Source organism: Nasonia vitripennis, chromosome 4 (genome assembly GCF_009193385.2).
Source record: "Nasonia vitripennis strain AsymCx chromosome 4, Nvit_psr_1.1, whole genome shotgun sequence".
Lineage (NCBI taxonomy): Eukaryota > Metazoa > Arthropoda > Insecta > Hymenoptera > Pteromalidae > Nasonia > Nasonia vitripennis.
The window spans coordinates 1,637,240-1,655,871 of NC_045760.1; the positions used below are offsets into that span (position 1 = coordinate 1,637,240).

The 18,632-nt window shown below is 48.3% G+C and overlaps 3 protein-coding genes across 4 annotated transcripts; 2 read left to right on the forward strand and 1 right to left on the reverse strand.

Annotated features, from left to right (window-relative positions):
* The first annotated feature begins 26 nt into the window (after positions 1-26).
* On the forward strand, positions 27-1,454 carry LOC100678129 (MRN complex-interacting protein). Its single transcript, XM_003427503.5, has 3 exons — positions 27-393; positions 600-668; positions 794-1,454. Exons 1-3 carry the CDS (start codon positions 343-345, stop codon positions 1,295-1,297), a joined length of 624 nt encoding a protein of 207 aa, XP_003427551.1. The 5' UTR covers positions 27-342; the 3' UTR covers positions 1,298-1,454.
* LOC100122404 (extracellular sulfatase SULF-1 homolog) lies at positions 1,450-18,496 on the reverse strand. Of its 2 annotated transcripts, none has more exons than XM_001605960.5 (15): positions 18,068-18,496; positions 11,538-11,906; positions 11,225-11,464; positions 7,554-7,875; positions 6,707-6,857; positions 6,462-6,637; positions 6,199-6,312; positions 5,826-6,124; positions 4,945-5,750; positions 4,319-4,882; positions 3,798-4,249; positions 3,422-3,726; positions 3,126-3,338; positions 2,950-3,040; positions 1,450-2,871 (listed from the first exon to the last, which is right to left on the reverse strand). In XM_001605960.5, the coding sequence occupies exons 2-15, from the start codon at positions 11,779-11,781 to the stop codon at positions 2,781-2,783; spliced, it is 4,068 nt and encodes a 1,355-aa protein (XP_001606010.2). In that variant the 5' UTR covers positions 11,782-11,906; positions 18,068-18,496; the 3' UTR covers positions 1,450-2,780. The 2 variants fall into 2 exon arrangements, with proteins under 2 accessions (XP_001606010.2, XP_031785398.1); XM_031929538.1 differs by having other exon boundaries at positions 11,538-12,022.
* On the forward strand, positions 7,966-10,349 carry LOC100678065 (zinc metalloproteinase nas-6). The gene is made up of 4 exons (XM_003427501.5): positions 7,966-9,126; positions 9,236-9,382; positions 9,440-9,873; positions 9,931-10,349. The coding sequence occupies exons 1-4, from the start codon at positions 8,967-8,969 to the stop codon at positions 10,327-10,329; spliced, it is 1,140 nt and encodes a 379-aa protein (XP_003427549.1). The 5' UTR covers positions 7,966-8,966; the 3' UTR covers positions 10,330-10,349.
* Positions 18,497-18,632: the final 136 nt, after the last annotated feature.

Genomic DNA, 18,632 nt, shown 5'->3' on the forward strand with positions numbered 1-18,632 from the left:
TATTACAGTCCAAGACCAAGGTCGCCGCATCAGTCAGAAACGAGAGCCTGATGAGTCTGAGCGCGTCGGACCCCCAACGGCTCCAGCCTGCAAATAGTGTTGTCAAGAATTAGAAGGATCTGTGTATTTTATTCGCGACTGATTACAATTTCGTGAATAAAAGAGCATTTTTATGCTCGCTCGAATAATCAAAGATCTCACTTCTGATCGCCTTATTCGCACTATATATGTAGTGCGTTGTCTGCTTTCGCGCGCTTTCAATTCAATAACATTCAGTTGCCCACACAGCTGATTCCGAGACGACCGTTGAGCCATTTTTGTTTACAAGTTGATCGTTTAAAAATGCCTCAAGAAGCTTGGGTGTTAAAGTGCTACTCCTGCAAAAAGTTTCAGGTATAACGTTACCTTCTATTATTACGAAAATATGTAAGACAGTGTTCTTAACCATGTTTGTAAAACATAAATGAAAATTACAAGCATAACCTCAACATTTGAATTTCAAAATCATCAACAAAAAATTACGGAACCAAGCTTCATGACAAGATTTCTTATTTCAAACTACTGTTTGATAGACTTATATCACATTATAATTTCTATAGGTGCAACTGAAGAAGAAGGCAAAAAAATGGCAGTGCAAAGTTTGTGGCTCCAAACAAGATCTGATTACTGTAAGTTATATTTTTTCAATTGGAATTTTATATAATTGTTCATTCGTTTAATAAGTGTAAATAACTATTCAAAAACTAGTATTTTGATCTAATACAAAATATTAATCATTTGGGGTGTATTGCAGATTTATTTCAAAGGATCAACAAGTGACTGCAGAGTCAATGTTCAAAATATGAATGCTGCTGAAGGAGAACTGTTAGACAAGCAACCAGAGCAATCTGATATTGGAGATGAATACTGTGACGATGATGATATTGAGAACATATCACAGAACTCACAAAATTCTCATAACCTTTCATTTTCATGCGAGGATATGGAAGAATTCTCAAACTCAGTGTTGGAAGCAGATATAAGCGAGCCATGTGTTAAAAGTGATGAAGATTACTTTCAAAGGATTTATACTGAAAACCCTAATGAAAAAGAAAATGGTTCCTTGGCATCAGATACAGATTTACCGAAAAATGACCCTACCAACACAAATGAGTACGACTTTGACCTAAGTACCATAGATTTTACTATAAAGACATACAGAGAAAGTACTAGTTCTAGTACTGAAAAAAGGAATCAGCCTTTGAAGTTGAGTATTTTTGAAAGCAACAGTGATTTTGATGAATCTTTGGAATTTTGAATTCATCTTTTTTCCATGTATTATTTTTACAATTGTAAGAACTAGAAAATAAATGTAAATACTCATAAGCATTAAATAGTTGTGATACATTGATTTGATTACATGAAGATTGAGGATTGAGGACCAGGAAATAAATTTAATACTTGTAATAATTAAATAGTTCAGATGTTTATATTTGATAAAATAAAAAAAAAACAGTACAATTACCAAGTATAGAATCGTAAAACAATAGAAAAAACCCTTTATGGTATATCCAAAAGTATTTTTCCAAATGCTGAAGTCTTATACATTTTTGAAAAATATAAATAATATGATTTACACATTCGCTTACACACGTGTTTGACAAATACATACATGCGCCTTTTTAGCAACAATGAAACGATAAAAGAATTTCTCTGAACTGAAGATGCATAGAACTATTAATTTTGAATTCACGATTATTTTAAAGATGGTATATAAGTTGATTAAATAATCAGTGAAATAAGAAATAGAAAAAGTTCATGAAACGTTCTTCAGAGAAACTTTTTTATTCTAGGCATTAACACTTGTGTTTTTAAATATTAATTAATACAAATATACAATTGCAATGCTATAACAAAAAGTTACATAAATATCATTCTTAAGATGTTAAATCTTGAAAGAGTAAAAAAATGTATAACTAGATAGAGAGATAGAGTAAGAGAGACGTAACGAGACAGTTTTCTTTCGCATCTCATTGAATGTATAATATAATAAATATATTCAAGTTTTGTACAATAAACGAATCTTGGAAAAAATGCACTGGCAGTGGCAGAGTGCATAGAAAAATTAATAAATTTACGTATAGTGAAGTTTAATATGGCAATATAAAAATCAGGAAATTCTGTGCTAACAATTTGTTCGAATTAGTCTATAGCCGTTACGTCACTCAAAAATAGCACAAATAGGCAGAATTCTTTTTTTCTGTTTTTTTGCTTGTTAGAAGTATTCGTTGGTCGGCCAACCAAGTGGGACTTTTAACAAAACGTCAATTGGCAGATGAAAGCTGTTCGTTATGTACAGCAATGGGCAGCATTATATGCTTCTTTACTTTTTAAAACGTTACTTTAAGTTGGTGTTCAAGGAAAGCTCTTATATTATTTTCAAATTCTTGATTGTCAAGACAGTCTGCTTGAATTACAATTTGCCTCGTTGAATTTCTAACCAAATCAATGCAAAATCAAGATGTAATTTATCCGTGCTTTATTCAATAAATTGAAACTTGCCCATCTCTGTATCTTCTTGCAAATATATAGGTTCTATCTAAAAATTCCTAATATCAAAGATGTACATCTTTGACGGCTTGTCTGTTAGCAGTACATATGGCGAAGCTGTTGCAGTCTTTGCAGCATTGTTTAATAATTCTTTGAAAGAAGCATGGTGAAATAAAGCCAAAAGTTCACCGATTACTTTGTAAAAGTGCTAACAGAAAAAAAATAATGTCCGTGGATATTAAATATAACTTCTACGCGTGATGGCGGTGCCTTCTCTGGCCGTTCGCGTCTTCGTGATATCGTCTACTGCTTTGCCAACTTCTATTGTGCCTATTCCAGGAACTAGAAAATATTTTTCATTAGTATGATCAAGACACCATGATTGACTTGCTTACATAATATCAGGAATAATATATTTACTATGGCCATTTCTTGCTACGTCTTCGGTTTTGGAAATGAAGCAATTCACTATCGCCTATTATTTGCAAAGCTGATGGAACGAATGTCTCATCTAGAATTGTAAAAGAAATATTCAAGGCATTATTATTGAGTCTTTACTCGCGATAAAATAGTCAATGCACGATCAAGCAATTTACCGAACGTATCAGCATATTTTCTCTTAAGCATGGATCTCTGCTGCTGCTGCTGCTGCTGCTGCTGAATGAGCGGCTCCCTGGCAGTTTCTCTAGCACTGCCGACTGTGCAATCGTGCGTACCTCTGCAGCCCTTCAGATGCTCCAACTGATCGTGAAGGTACGACTTCTCCAGCGGACTGAGGGAAGATGCCCTGTTCCATTGTTCAAAGGGATCTTCAACAAATCATGCACACAAGACAGTGATAATAGCTATTAAGGGGAAAACGAGTCCAATCAAGAAGGAAGCGACTGCTCACCAATTCTCAGATTGTAGAAGGTTACGAGGCCGGTGGTGAACTCGCAGTAGAGGAAGTTGTGGGTGGCGTTGATGGTTCGTATGCACGAGTAGGTGTTGTTGTTGGCGTTCATGCAGAAACAGAAGGGACCGGATGTCCAGAGAGGCGCAGTACGCCAATGATCGTTGTCATGCTCGAAGCAGTTCATCTTCTCGGTGAGACACTCCTTTTCCAGCTTGGCCTTCTTTCGGAGCTTGCGCTCCTTCTTGCGCATACGCTCCTCCTTCAGTCTTCGCTTCTCCTCCTTGGCTGCTTCCTTGTCGTCTCTACGGAACGAATGCTTCTGTGTAAAGTACAATTCTCAAGGCAATTAATAAAAATTGTCAGATGCATTTACCTGACGTAAGGGTCCGGCTCGCAGAAGCATTTGTGCTGTCGCTCCTGACTCGGTGTTGCTGGATTCCTACGCGGCTGCTTATCGCCCGTTTCTAACCAAACGTCTTTTCGTCCGTGGTGACCCGAATTACCCGCAGGCCTTGTTCGTTGCGTTCCCCGGGATACAGGCTTCCTCGCCGAATGTACGCTTGTACTGGCTTCGGACGTCGTTGTTGAGCTTGTCGTCGATTTCGTTGTTGAGCTTGGGGCTGTCGATGTCTCGCTGTCGCTCACGTCGGCGAATGGACTCGGAGGAGCCGGAACCGTCGTCAAGCCGGGATCGACTTCGAAGTAGCTCCCGGTACTAGGCGATACCCGATTCAGCAGTGAATTGTCCGAAGATTCGTCTGTATTCAGGCTGGCACCTTCCGTGTTTGATGTCATCGTCGTGGTCATAGTCGGCGATATCGTCGTCTAAAGAAAACCGTATTAAAATTTTGTACAGGCCTCTATTGATATATCTCTCAAACATGTATACTTTACCGGTGCAGTCTCTTCATTCGTCGTAAAACTCTGCTCGAATGCCGTGGTTTTCAGAGGAGCCTCGGTCGACACGACTTCCGGCACGACGATGTCGTCGTGCACGCTGTTGGTCAAGATCGTGTTGTTCTTGTGCCGATGATGTTTCCTGCGTCGCGGTTGTTGCTGGATCTTCTCATCGTCGATGTCCGTACCCGGGCTCAGTCCGTCGGTATTTTCGCGAAGCCGTTGACGGCGTCCATTCTTCTTGGGCTTTGGGGTCGCAAGGGACGTCGGTTCCTGGGTACTAACCGATGGGGGCACCACAGCCACGTCCAAACTGCTACTGCTGTTCAGCTGTGGCTCGAGGACGGCGTTTTTGTCGTGCTTGCGGTGATGCCGACCCGTGTGATTGTGCGCGCCAGCGTTGTTCTTGGGGTGCCGCGAGTGCGGCTTGTGCGAATTGTTGCCGGCAGTTGGGGTGACGCTCTCTTCGACCAAGTCAGGCACTCGTTCCTGCTCTTGATCCTCGGCGGCACCGCTCGCCGCGGGCTGCGGCCGTTTGAGCATCAGGTGACGTCGAATTTCCTGCAAGAATGCGTTATACAGAGCCTGTTGTGGAAAGAACGGAATAATCAAGAGACAGCAACCTTCAGTGTCTCCAGTTGCATCCTCATGCTGCGAATCTGCTGCTCGATCTCCTTTCTCGAAATTCGCCACTCGTTGGGGTCCTTGTAGACGGATTGGCTGCAGTTGACGTCACCGCGGGGCAGGACGGAGCACTTGGGTCTAAACTGCTTATCGGAGCTCGAGTGCTTTGCCTTCAGGTCGTCCAGCTCTTCCTCGATGCTCTCCATGATCTTGGTAACGTGCTCGATGCTGTCCTTTTTGGTGGTACTTCTGCGGATTCTTCGATGTCTGGAAACCACGTCATCGACGTCCAGCTGACCGATTATCAGCTCGTCCAGAGTCTTAGCGTCAAAGTCGTCGGCAGTGTACTGGTTCAGGTCCTCGTCCCAGTCGTCCTTCAGCAGATCGTTTCCCCCGTCCAGCCTCCTGTCCTCGTCGACGTCCCTCTTGCCCCGTCTGGGCGCGATGGCTTGAACCTGTCCGTATGGTCCGGTGAATCGGCTCTCTCTGCCAAAGAGGAAGCGCCGACCGTCGAAGTCGTCGGCCTCGAGCCTGGTGTAGACGACGCCGTTGGGCGTGAAGCAGGCGCACTTCTTCCAAGCGTTGCGCGGTATCGGAATGAGAGGGCTGTTGGTCGGAGGCCGGCACTTGTGACGGCGCCAGCGCTGGCCGTCTCTCTCGCAGCGCCACTTCTGACCCGGAAGACAGTCCGCCTGGGCCGAGGCTCGCGAACACTCGAACGCCAGACGGGCGTGCTTGGTCGATGCCTGCGACGTCATCAGGCCGTTGTCCAGGCGCAGCTCCGTCGAGCTGGGTTCCACCTCGCCTGATGTGTTCGATAACGGCTTTTTTATAAACTATTTGTTTGTAAATAAAATCTAAGCATAAAAACGACTCTCACCATGATCGTCGAGAATGGAATCGTCGATCTCCTCGTCGTCGGAAAAGTCCTGATCGCTGCCGAGCTCGTGCTCGACGAAGCTCCTCGACGCCGGCGACGAGTCCTCGGTGTCGAAGATGTCCCCTTCGTCGTCGTTAGTGCTGCTGCTGCTGGCAGTACTACTGGCCGCTAGTTTAGCCTGACGCCTGGCCTCTCGCGCCTTGGCCTCGGCGATCGACTCAGGAGTCTCTCGTCGCCCCGACGACTCTATCAAGAAGGTGTCCGGCCACTTGTACTTGGATCGACGGCCCGGTTTGTTGCTGAACGAAAGATCGAGTGTTCGGTAAAAGTGCTCTCGCGCATGGAGAACAGAAATATAGCAGTGTCGACTCACTTGAGGAAGAGCTTCTTGAAGGAGCGTCCGTCCATCCTCGGGGGCAGCGGCTCTACGCCGGCGATGTCCAGGAAGGTCGGCGCCAGGTCGATATTCAAAACTATGTCGTCTACTCTGCAACGCAGCCAAATATAACGTGGATTCCAGCTCGATCGCGCGACGCGGTTGGAAGACCAGCACGAGTTGGATTTTCAAATTTTCAATTTTCGTGCCAGCCTTCGCGGCGAAAGGAAGTAGGTAGTATAGTACGTAGAAAGACTTACACGGATCCTGGCGCGATGCCCGGGCCGCGTACGAGGAACGGCACGCGCACGTCGAACTCGAAGGGGAAGCTCTTGCCCTTGATCAGGCCGAACTGGCCGAGATGGTAGCCGTGGTCCGAGGTGTAGATTATGTACGTGTTGTCCAGCTCGCCCAGGCTCTTGAGCTCTTGGTAGATCTGTCGAGGCGGCTTGATTAATTTACTTACACGCGAGCTGTAAGTATAACGCGATAGAGCAAAACTCACCCGCTCGACGGCAGCGTCGACGCTCTGCAGAGTCTGCAGCCGCTTGGTCATGAGGAGGTCCGTGAACTCTTTGTGTATCGGCTGCATCTTCTGCGTCACTTGCAGAATCCACTGCTTGTCCGGATTGGGCGCGTAGTCGTACGCCGGCGTGCTGTAATTCCAATTCCGGATAATTCACCCCGAATGAAAGAATTATTCAGCTCAGACAGTGTAGGGCGAATTATGCAAATGACGCAAAAGTTCGGCGACGCACCGAGTGGATACACGAGGCGAGGGGGAGGCCTCGAGAGTTGTCTCGAACAATTAGCCGCAGCGCAGACTCTCGCGGGCTTACTTAATAAACAGCTGCGCCTTATCTCGCACCCCTCTTTACAACGAGACGTCGCGGAACTCGTAACACTCGCCGCGCGCGCGCCAGACAACTTTATATAAGACGCGCCGACGAGTTTTGCATGTAATTACGCGCTTTATTCAAATACACGCGGGCAAGACAAATACGCGTGGTAAGACTGACGCGAATGCGAAATCGTTTACAGAGACATCCACTACTCGGAGCGGAGTTTAATAATCCGCGGCTCGATATGAGATTTTCCCGAATAAACACGCGAGCGAGCGCGTATTTCACGCGTTTCATGTGTCGCAGAGACAGCGTGAAAAGCAGCGAGCCGAGGCACTTAATATTTCAGAAAAGTATATCGCGCTTTCTCTTTCTCCTCTTCCATTTCTGTACACGTGTTTTTTCTTTTTTCTTTTCTTTTCTTGTTTTTTTTTTTTTTTTTTTTTTTTTTTTTCATCTCCCGCGCGTCACACTTTTCTCGGAAATAAACTAGCGCAAAGGTCGACTCACTGATGCGTGGTGACGTTGAAGAACATGTCGGAGTACTGGGGCGCCGAGTCCTCCGGGCCGTGAGGCGCCGGGAAACTGGCCACCAGCATGACCGGCTTCCTCGCGAAGTTGTGCTTGCTCTGCCTGAGGAAGGCCACGCTGTCGTTGGCTATCAGATCCGGGTAGTAGTCCTTGTTGTACTCGAAGCCGTGCTTTATCTTTTTGCCGTTCATGTTGACGCTGTAGTTGTAGTAGCGCGAGTTCATTATCAGGCCGCCCCACTCGCGCCAGCCAGGCGGGATGTACGAGCCGTTGTACTTGTTCAGGTACTTGCCGAAGTAGCCTGGGCTCACACACAAACACATATATATATATATATATATGACAATTATAAGCGACACACGTGTGTGCCTGTAATGCGGCATAGGAAATAGCCGCGTCTCGGATCCGACACGAACCGAGCGATAAGAATAGAGGCGGCTATTTCGGTTCCCGCGCACAGCTCGACATCAGAGATGCCAACGACCGATACGAGAGTTTCTTCGTCTTCGAGCGCGCTTTTTTTTTTTTTTTTTTTTTTTTGACGGTTATGAGCCGCGCGCCGCGTCTGTATAGGCTGCTCATTTCGTTGCCGCGCAGTGCGGAGTTTCAATTTTTCGGCCTCTGGCATATATCGCGTGCGCTGCCTGCGGCTGCAGAGGGCCGATATCGAACGCCGCGCAGTTGGAAATAAATTTCCCGCGAAATTGGGTTAGCCGTGGGGAGAGAGAGAGAGAGAGAATTTCCGGCGGGTACTTTTGGCAAGCCGGCGAGAGCAATCATTATCGTCGATACAAACATTTTGCGGGGGACTATTTTCGAAGCCGAATGCTTTGGTCTTTCTCTTTTTCGAATAGTCAGCGGCTATACCTGAGGGTTTTATGAAGGTACACGTGAAAGCTGTCAGGGGACCATAAATCGAGAGCCGCTCTCTTTTCCGCGCGATAAAATCGTCCCTCCGCTTCCATACAGAGCCACTGTAGTGTGGGAGAGACGACAGCTTGGCTCAGGGCGATCGAATTCAAGGGCGGAGAGGATTTTCTCCAGAACTGACTGCGGACGCATATCGTACGAGTACGTCGATTTGCGCAGCGGAGGAGGAATTCAAAGCGCGAAATCTGCTCTCTCTCTCTCTCTCTCAAAACATCGTCAACTTTGGAATCTTATCGCTCCACCTGAACGACCAATAAACCGTTTATCGCTCTCGGCGAGTTCAATTAGCGCGCATATTCAGAGAGCCCAACCAGGCAAGTTTTCGCGGATCGAACGAGTCACGCATCAGATATTCCACGGGTGTGGAACTCGAGATTAATGGACATCATCGTCGCCGGCAGCGATGTCTCTGGAATATAAATAAAAAAAAAAAAAAAAAAGAAAGAAACAGGCCGCTGATCAATGAAGGATAAGCCCGATTACATGCGGACTAATGTGGGAAGAATGCTGACCACTTGGCGACGAGTATCCGTGTCAATATGGATCTTGGCAATCGCGTGTGTCGAGACTGTGAAAAATGTGGAAACAATTAACGCCGAGCTGGAAAACAGCGACATTCCTCGTGAGTATAATGCTCGACTCGAGCGGCGACGCGAGCGTGTTAATTGACGTATGAAATGGATCCTTTGTTGTTTCTTTTTTTTTCCCCCCCTCTTCGCTCGCGGACGCAGCGAACGTTACGTCGCGACTGTGGAAGCGAAACGACGGGGCTGGAATATTCAGCGAGCACATCAAGCGCTGGAATTACTTCAAGGACACCCACAGGATTTGGTTGTGGCCCAATGGTGTCATTCCTTACGTCATGGGCACCGGATTCAGTGAGTAGCTGTACTTTGTTTCAATTAATATAATATTTAACGCGAGGATCATTGAAGCTACGCCGGAGAAGATGCTCATCTGGCAGATAATGCAGGAGTTCGGGAAGAAAAGCTGCGTCAAGTTCCAGACGCGTCGCAAAGAGCGCGACTACATCGAGTTCGAGAGAAACGACAAGGATTGCTTGGTCTTCATAGGCAGGCTCAAGGGGAGAAATCTCGTGGAACTCGATTCGGGCTGCCTCACGAGGAAGACCGATTTGATGCACCAGCTGATGCACGTCTTAGGCTTCTTCGATCAGCACAACACTCCCGATCGGGACAAGTGGATCACGATCGGCTGGGAGAACATCAGGCCGGACAAGAAGTCCTACTTCGAGATCAGCAAGGCTCGAACGATCGAGACGCAGCTGCCCTACGACTTCAACAGCCTCATGCATCTCGGGCCGGATGCCTTCGCCAAGGACTCGTTTCATCACACCATGTGGCCGCTGGTAAGGGCTTCTTGTCTAATATTATCCCGATCTTAACTAACAGTGAAAATCCCTCAGCTCCGAGTCGAGAAGATCGGACCGCTGAGCGACCAGTTCAACAGCCCCGACTTGTACAAGATCGACAAGCTCTACGCGGACGAGTGCAAGCAGCGAATGAAATACCAGGACAACACGAGGACGGGCAATGACCAAGACAAGAAGCCCGCGAAGAAAGAGAGCACCGATAATGGCAAACAAGACATGCCGAATGGGAAGAAAGCCGACCAGCTGACACCGCACATGATTTGCGTGTTCTGGCCGGTGACGATAGGCAACTCGAGCATCGTGAAAAAAGTCATCAAGCAGCGAGACACCCTCGACGTGCTCACGGACACGCGGAGAATTCACCTGTTCAGCAATTACGAGAGCTATCGACAAAAGTGTCCGCCGAAGGGCGCCGATGTCGCGACACGATAATAAAACGATGTTTGAACAAATTTTTTTTTGTTATACCTGTTCTCCGAGTATTACACAACAAGCGTCGTTAAAGTACAGCCAAGCGATCGACAATCGCAGATCGAAGGAGCCTTTCCCCGGGAAGACTTTCTAAATATTATTTCGCAAGACTGCGCGTCATAAGCTCTCGCCCGGGCGAATTTTCTGAAGGGTATATAAGCAGAGAGGGGACTTTGCCGAAGCAGAAGTCGTCTCTCGCTTTTTCCAGCCTTTGGCAAAGCTATACAGCACGAGAAGACTTCCTCCTCTCGCACTGTATATACGACCGTGTATTCACGCTTGGCCGAGTCATATTTTTCTCTCTCTCTCTCTCTCTCTCTGCCGGGTATCAGCCGAGCTTTTCTGCATCCGCATCGGGGAAAAAAGAGGAAATTCGAGAATTTCCAAAGAATAGCACGCTTGGCGCTCTACTTCACGAGAGAGACACGCGAAAGGAAGATAAGCATCGGCTCGAGAAGTCACGCGATTTCTCGACTCTCGTATTCCGAAGTAGAAGAAGAAGAAGCAAAGCGTCGAAATCAGCGGCGTCTTTGGATCCCGGCCAAGAAACTGCCGAGAGAGAGAGAGAGAGAGCTCGCCAATGAATTCGGCCGCGCTGCCTCGAATCAGTGAATTCTGATGGCCTTACGCGCGTATATATAGCTCTCGAGACATTTTCCCGAGTTTGCGCTCATACAGACACGAGAGAACGGGGCATTAATTCGGTATTCCGGCGCCAGCCGCTATAAAGACTCTCGCTGTTCGCCTCGGGTTTTCCGGTGCCGGTGAGGAGGTAAACACGCGAAATATAAGAATCGTCGGTTTCTCCAAGGTTGTACGCGTGTCCAGGGGCAATCGTATAAATGATGCAACTGACCGGTGCGGTAGCCGGCGTTGCTGAGGTAAGTGGCGAAGGTGTGCGGCTCGTGGTCCCGTTGCCACTGGGGACTGCTGCAGTTGTCGTTGTTGGTGAAGACCTCGTGGTTGTGGACGTAGCGGCCGGTCAGCAGGGAACTCCTACTCGGGCAGCACATCGGAGTTGTCACGTACGCGTGACGCAGATCAGCGCCCTCGTCCCTGATGCGCTTCAGCGTGTTCGGCATGAAGTTCAGCGAACCTGTAACGGGCGATAACGATCCTTTCACCGATTCTCCTATATAGCATAGTGTAAGAGCAACGCCAAGACTCACCCAACTCGACGTCCTGGTCGTCGGTGAGGATGAGCACGATGTTGGGCTTCCTCTCCCGGTTCAGGTAGGGCAGGTAAGCCGCGCTGCCCTGGGGCGCCGGACCGGCCTGCTGCTGCTGCCGGTGATAGATTTTCCGCTGACCGACGAAGACGTCCTCGGCGGGCGGCAGCTCATCCGCGGGGGCTCTCTTCGCGCTGCAGCAGCCCAACGGCAGCAGCAGCAGGAGCAGAGCCGGCCAACGCATCGTCTGCGGATATCGCTTCCTCTCTCGTTCCTCCACTTCCTGCTGTCTCGAGGACGACGTGGGAGCGTGTACACTGCGGTGTACGTATCTAGACGGCTCGTCCTTCTCGCTTCATCCTCGGCGCTCTGGAACACGCAGGAGAGCCAAAGGGGGGCATTTTCAGTGCGTGGGTGGACTGGTATATACCACGGGATCGGCGACTCTCTCGTCGAAATTGTTTTTTCCTGCCGTCGCTCGAAAGCTACTTACGGATAAAAGAAAAATAAAAATAAATAAAAGCGCCGCGACGGAATGCTAACCGCGAGAGACAGTCGCAAGCCAAGCGGATGCGACTCTCTCGCGGGTTATTTTACGTCCGAGAGAGAGAGAGAGAGAGAGAGCAAAAGGAGTGCGTATAAACTGGCGTAAATCGAAGGGAATATAAAAGCGCGGCTGGAATATAAAGAAAGGACGTAAAAAGCTACAAGAGCTGGAATTTCATAAAAGCTATACTGGCTCGCGCGCGGTTTACGGCGAGGACGTGATTGTCGCGTTGACTCTTTTCGACAGCTGCAGCTTTATTCATAGCCGGATTCTCATAGCGCTTTAATGAGCCGCCGTCGAATCGATCGACGGCAGGTATACATAAAGTCGTCTCTCGTATTCCCGCGTCGGCTATATCGGTATATAATCGAATTAAAAACGGCGCGTGCGAGACCCTCTCGATGATTAAGCGCAAAGCGTTGTAAAATATATACGGAATAATACATAACACACAGAAGCCGGAGTCTGGACGTTTGAGAGAGCAGAGCGTAATCATATATAAAGCTCTGGCGCAGTAGCGAAAAACGAGAGGATAAGCGCCGTGAAATCTCTCTCTCTCTCTCCCTCTCGGAAGTAAAAACGAAGAAGCTACTGCGCTGCAGAGCCGCAGTCTCTCTTATTCATGCGCCAAGCCCCGTTGCCGCTGCTGCTGCTGCCGTGTCAAGAGTAAAGGATAAAATTCAGAGCTAGAGAGAGAAAGAGGTAAACATTTCGCGCAAAGAGAAGCTGTACCGAGAGCGGCGGCCTATATTTTTCAGGCCAGTTAGCGAGTTAAAGTTATTGCTTTCGCGAAAGTACACCGGTTAGCTATATCCGATCGATCTCTCGCATCTGTATAATTACACCGGAAAATTAGCATAAGACAGCGTGTATCACTCAGCGCAACGATATTTTTTCGTCATTTCCGCTTATCTCTGCGTCGAGACGGATCAATTTCGCTGCGCGACGCATATCCGCGAAATATTCTCTCTCTCTCTCTATATATATCTCGAGTGCCGTCTTATCGAGGAATAATCGCGTACTTATATGAGCTAGACTCGCGCGTGTATAAATTCAGGAGACGACGCGAGACTCGGCCGGACACTTTCCCACGGCTTCTTCCTCTTTTTTCACAATAATATATTATACGATCTCCTCTCGCGCGATTTCTTGCCTACGCTGCACGCGTGTACCTATATAATATCTATACATATATACAGCCAGCCACGACACGCGCTCGCGCGGAAGCCCAATCAGCGGCAATTTCGCGAGTGTGTGCGCGCCTCCTGTCACTACGATCCCTCGGGGCTCTGATTTATCCTCTCTATACAAGCACGATCACCGGGACCGGATAGGCGTATGATACGGCTCTTTAAGGAAACTCGACAGCCGTCTCTCGTGCAGCTGAAAAAGTCGAATGACATAATAAAAAAAAAGGACGGCTCATAATCGATCGCGATCGCAAGGTAAGTCTCCTTTCGCGTCTGGCCTTCGCACGAGTGTTAAATCGTCGGAGAGAAAAAAAACTCTGCGAGACGCGTGTGTGGGACTAAGCGATATTTTCCGCTGATACCGATTCAGCGTCGTGATGGGCGATGAAAAATTCGAGAAATTAAACTCGTGTAATTGTAAAGCCGTTAATGGTAGATGTGCATATATATATATATAGCGGCCGATTAATCGCACGTAGTGAGGAGAAGAGAGTGAAATTCGGCCCGCTGAGAAGGTCGCCGCGCTTTGAAGTGCACTCTGATGGCTAATGCGCATCAGCGGCGGTCTCTGCGGTGGCACTTGTGCGTCTCAATGCCGGCGTGTATCTCTCGCCGTGGCAAGTAGCTTGGAATATAAGGACACATGACCCCCACGAGAGAGTCTCCTCTCTCGGTTATAATTGCAGTAGAGCGAAAATTATTATACATTTTTTCGAAAATCACTCGGAAAGTTTTCGGTGTATCACTCGGAAAGTTTTCGGTGTATCACTCCCCGGAGGTGCAGCCCTCCAGACACATTCGTTCGCGTTAGGCCGGGGGGATAAACAAAAGCGAAATTTAATCAAGGAACGAGCGAAAAGGAAGAGTCGTAGATATACGCAAGCGGCGGTGGGGGAGAAATAAAACGTGTACATAAAAGCTTATGGAGCAGAAGGAGAAGTTAAGAGACTTAGAGAGAGAGAGAGAAGAATCGGATCGCTCGTCGTATCCGACAAAGAAGACGCTCTCTCTATCTATCTATCTATCTATCTATCTCTCTCTCGCGGAGTGGATCAAGCAAGCCGTACTAGTACCGGTATATCGTCCCTTAAACGGCGAGTCGCCTTTGCAGCGCGACGACTCACGGGGCTAAGCCACTTGTGTACCAGTTAGCGTACAGAGGAGAATGACTGCAGCGCAAACCAGCCAAACCGCGTATTATTTATCGCTTGCATACACACGGAATTTATCGGTAACAAATGAATATCCAGAGCGCAGCCGAATCGTCCCGACGGGCTTTGTTTCTTTTTATTGCCGTCGCTCGAGTCCCCCTTACGACGTCCCTTCTATCTTTCTCCACATACGTCATCCTTACGGCAGGTCTCGCTCGGTGAGAAAAAAAGGTGCGACAAAGGGAAGAAACAACGGCTGCAGCAGCTGTCCCTATATATATATATATATATATATATATATATATATATATATATATATACCAGTATCGACAAAACAGTAGCTCCTTCCTCTCCGGAGTTATATACTCAAACTACGCTATACAGGCAGGAGTATGTGCTCCGCTAGGCCTGTGTATATACCTGCGGTGCATGTGCAGTGTCTATATCGATCTCCAAACTGACGCGGACCGCGTGCAGCTGCACTTCTTCCTGCAGCTCCGAGAGTGCACTTCCTCCGCAGTGTATGCGTGGATTTTGACTCGGTGCTATATACCGCGCAGCGAATTATCACAAGCGCGTATATGCAAGTATTATAAGTGCACCGAGCGCTTGCAATACCGATCGAACCGCATTCCTCGCGGCTTTTGTGCCGTACGTATATACACACATATATATATATATATATACTTACTCATTGTCGTCGTCGGCGAGACATGCGGAGCATTTTCCAAGCTGGATTATTATATGCGCGCGGAGGAGCGATTTGGGGGATGGGTGCACACTCGAGACTTTACCGTAATTGGGCCGAAAGAGAAAGTTGACCAGCGTGATAACGCGCTTCCGATAGACGTATCCAGCGACGACTTTCACGCGTTTTTTTGAAGAAAAAAAAAACGAAATAAGATATGCAACACATCAAACCGAAGAGAAAATTACAGCCAATCACCCGCGATATCCTTTCTCACGACTCCGCAGTAGAACATCTCTCGCGGTTTACGAACTCTACCGCAGCAGAGCTTGTGTAATAACATAACGAGCCTCTCGATTATCCCTTTTCACAAATTTACATGCAAACAGAGGAGCGCGGTAAACATTTCCGCTCTCCGCGCATACGCGGAAGCGAGGGTATCAATCAATTGGAAATCCCAGCGCGACGCACTTAGCGCCTCTCGGTGACAATTACCGCTTCTCCGCTGCTGCCGCCGCCGCCGCCGCGCGGATCAAACAAAGCCATCGAGACGATAGCCGATTCGAGTAGCTGCAGGTGCGCGACTGCACAATATCGTCTGTGTGTTTATACGCGCTGCGGGTTCGGATTAAAAAAAGGGAAGGACAGATAGACGCGTTGGTGATTATAACGAGCGAACATACCCGCCGCGACGAGTGAGTACACTCGAAAGGGAGAGAAAACGGCTACGTCTGTAGACGGAGGAGGTGTGAGAGGGAAAAATTGAATTTCGGCATTCGAACTTGCGGTTTAAATCACGCCGTTGAACGTCCCGCGGCTATAATAATTCGAAGAGCCTTCGAGACAAAAGGCGCGCGCGCGCGCATCAAGTGTATAGAGTTTAACAAGCCGTTCTCTAACAAAAAGACAGCTCTGCCGGCGTTGGCTACGAGGGTGCTTTACGTAATGAGCGCCGTCGCTTCGCTCGTATAGCTCAGCTTATAAGCACTTAACCCAGATACAATTGTGAACGCGCAGGCGACTTCTCCTCGAGACAAATTTACCCGTCAGTTAGGAGAGAGGAAAAATTGAAAAGTGGAAAAAAAAAAAAACAGATTGATTCCGTTCGAAGCAGAGCACTTCAGAAGGATATCGCGAGGACGCCGCTCTGTTTATTTACGTAAGGACGGCTCGGTTACTATACGTATTCCGATTTTGCTGCATCGATCGATTCAAGCTCGCTCGCGCGATTAGAGTCGTTGAACTCGGTATATGGAGAATCTATTTCCGACTGCTGCAGCGCCGGCTCTCTCCGAAAAAAAAAGGACGAGATGCAGGGTTGATCGATTCGAAAAGCGCCAGCCAGTCAAAATAAATAATTTATTAACTCGTCGTGCGCGGCCATCGGCTGCATCAATCTTCGTTAGCCCGGCGCGTGCGTTTCGGCACTTGGCTTTCCCATTAGCCTCCCCGCGCTCGCTCTATATGCCTGCAGTAATTATCGCGCCCTATAAATAGACCGGGATATCAATTACCCGTAACTCTATACAGGCGACATTTCGCGCTGTATAACATCATCGGCCTGCCCGGGGGGCTGCATGTATAATAGAGGCGAAAAATTTGCATGCAAACTTGCGTAGAATTGGGTCGGCCGATGCGCGCAGAGAAAAAACATAATCCGCGCGTCGGAGATTAAAAAGAAAGTTTTCGGAGCGAAGACCGCTGCACAAAGCCCGGCGCACTTGTCCCGTCGCGCGCATATGTGTGTGTGTGTGTGTGCAGAGAGACGGACAAAGGACGAAGCCCGCATAAAAATTCCAAAGCCGTGAGTCCGCGTGGGCGCGAAAATCACATTCGAGCCTCGCTAGATCGGGTTCGCGTTGAATAAGTCGCAGAGAGAGAGAGAGGGTTTACCTGCACTGGCGCCTGTATATTACTACGGGGATATTCCCCCGGGAAAGGGGTGCGCGATTCATTCGCCGGCGGCCCTCCTCAAATACGCCTTCTTTCTTTTCTTCCCCGTGCGAAATAAAAAAAGCCGACTCCAGACGGTATACCGTATGTATACAGGCGAGCTTTTGAGGAATAAGGGGCGAGAGAGCCACACGCGGCGCAGGATGATGACTCGTCGGTCAATCGAAGAATGCGCGCGGTATCCTTTCATCCGCGGCTTGCATTTTCGTATACGTTTGGTATCTATCCAGGTGTGTATAGCCGACGCGCATCCCAACGAGTTGCGCGAAACAAACAGCGCCGAGCGGAATACAATTAAGCTATGATAAACTTCTTGTCGCGTTATATATACCTACTCTGTCATCGCCGGCAAAAAAAAAAAGCCGCATTACGCGCAATGACGATCGTTTTCCTATAACGATTCCTCTCATCAGCGAGTCGAGCAAACAGTTTTTTATTTTCACACCGCGCGGCTATTTCCGATGCAGAACGTCGAAGAGGTTTTTGAAAAACGTCGATGCGGCTATCTACTACTCGCAACGAGCATAAAAGTGTCCGCGCCTTTCTCGGAAACGTCATCCCGCGTCCATTCGTTCCTTTTTCGAACGCCTCTCGCTGTGTGTGTGTGTGTGTACTGAGAAAAAAAAAATACGCATCGACCGCGCGTGCACGTAACCGGTAATCTTTCAATAAGAAGCTCTGAAATTTAGCTGGCTGCATTTAACTTTCGCATATACCTCTACGTATTTACCAGCGAGAGATAATTACATTTGAGTATGGAAAAATCGACGAGTGCCATTCCGGATGATTGCCTAATTTATGCAATTAATATCACGCCGCGAGGAATAAGGTATATAAGTATCGTAAAACATAATCAGCAGCTGTGTGTGTGTGTGGCATCGCATGTGTAATATGAAGGAGGAATGCGCGAGCGGCGACGTCTAGGACGAAAAGAATCGCGGGAGAGCAAGAGAGAGTAAATAAACGAGCGAGTATATTATATACCTGTATCCCATACTCACCGGTTAAAAATCGGCGACCTTCGCGTCCGTCACTATGCTGTTCCCGGTCCTCCTCTTCTCTCTCTCCCGTTCGCCGGTTATAATACACACACGTCCCTCTGCAGCGCAGGAGAGCGGGACTGTGTTGCCGCCGAGTCTTCTCTCCTTTCCCGCAACACACACACACTCGACTATACCTGAGATCGCGCTCGCGCGCGCGCGCGTGTGTGTGTGTATCGCGTATCGCTGCGTAGCCGCGAGGGTGGGTAGGAATGAGCACAGAGGCGACGCTCGCTAGTCGCGAATCTAGTCGTTGCCCAGGGAGCGGAGCACAGGTCAGAGGCAGGACTAGGAAGAACACGTGCAGCGACGTCCGAGAGACTGTCTCCCCGCGGCGCGAGTCGCGATGCTGACTCGGCGACGCTCGCGACGGTACTACTCAGGCGAGCAGCAGCTGCTCCGCGATGCTACGCTCGGCCGTTTTCGCCGGCGGTGGCGCGAGCGGCTGCACTGCAGTCTTCCCTTTCTTTCTCTTTCTCTCTTTCAGTGTATTATTATATATATATACTTGCACCTATAACGCTCG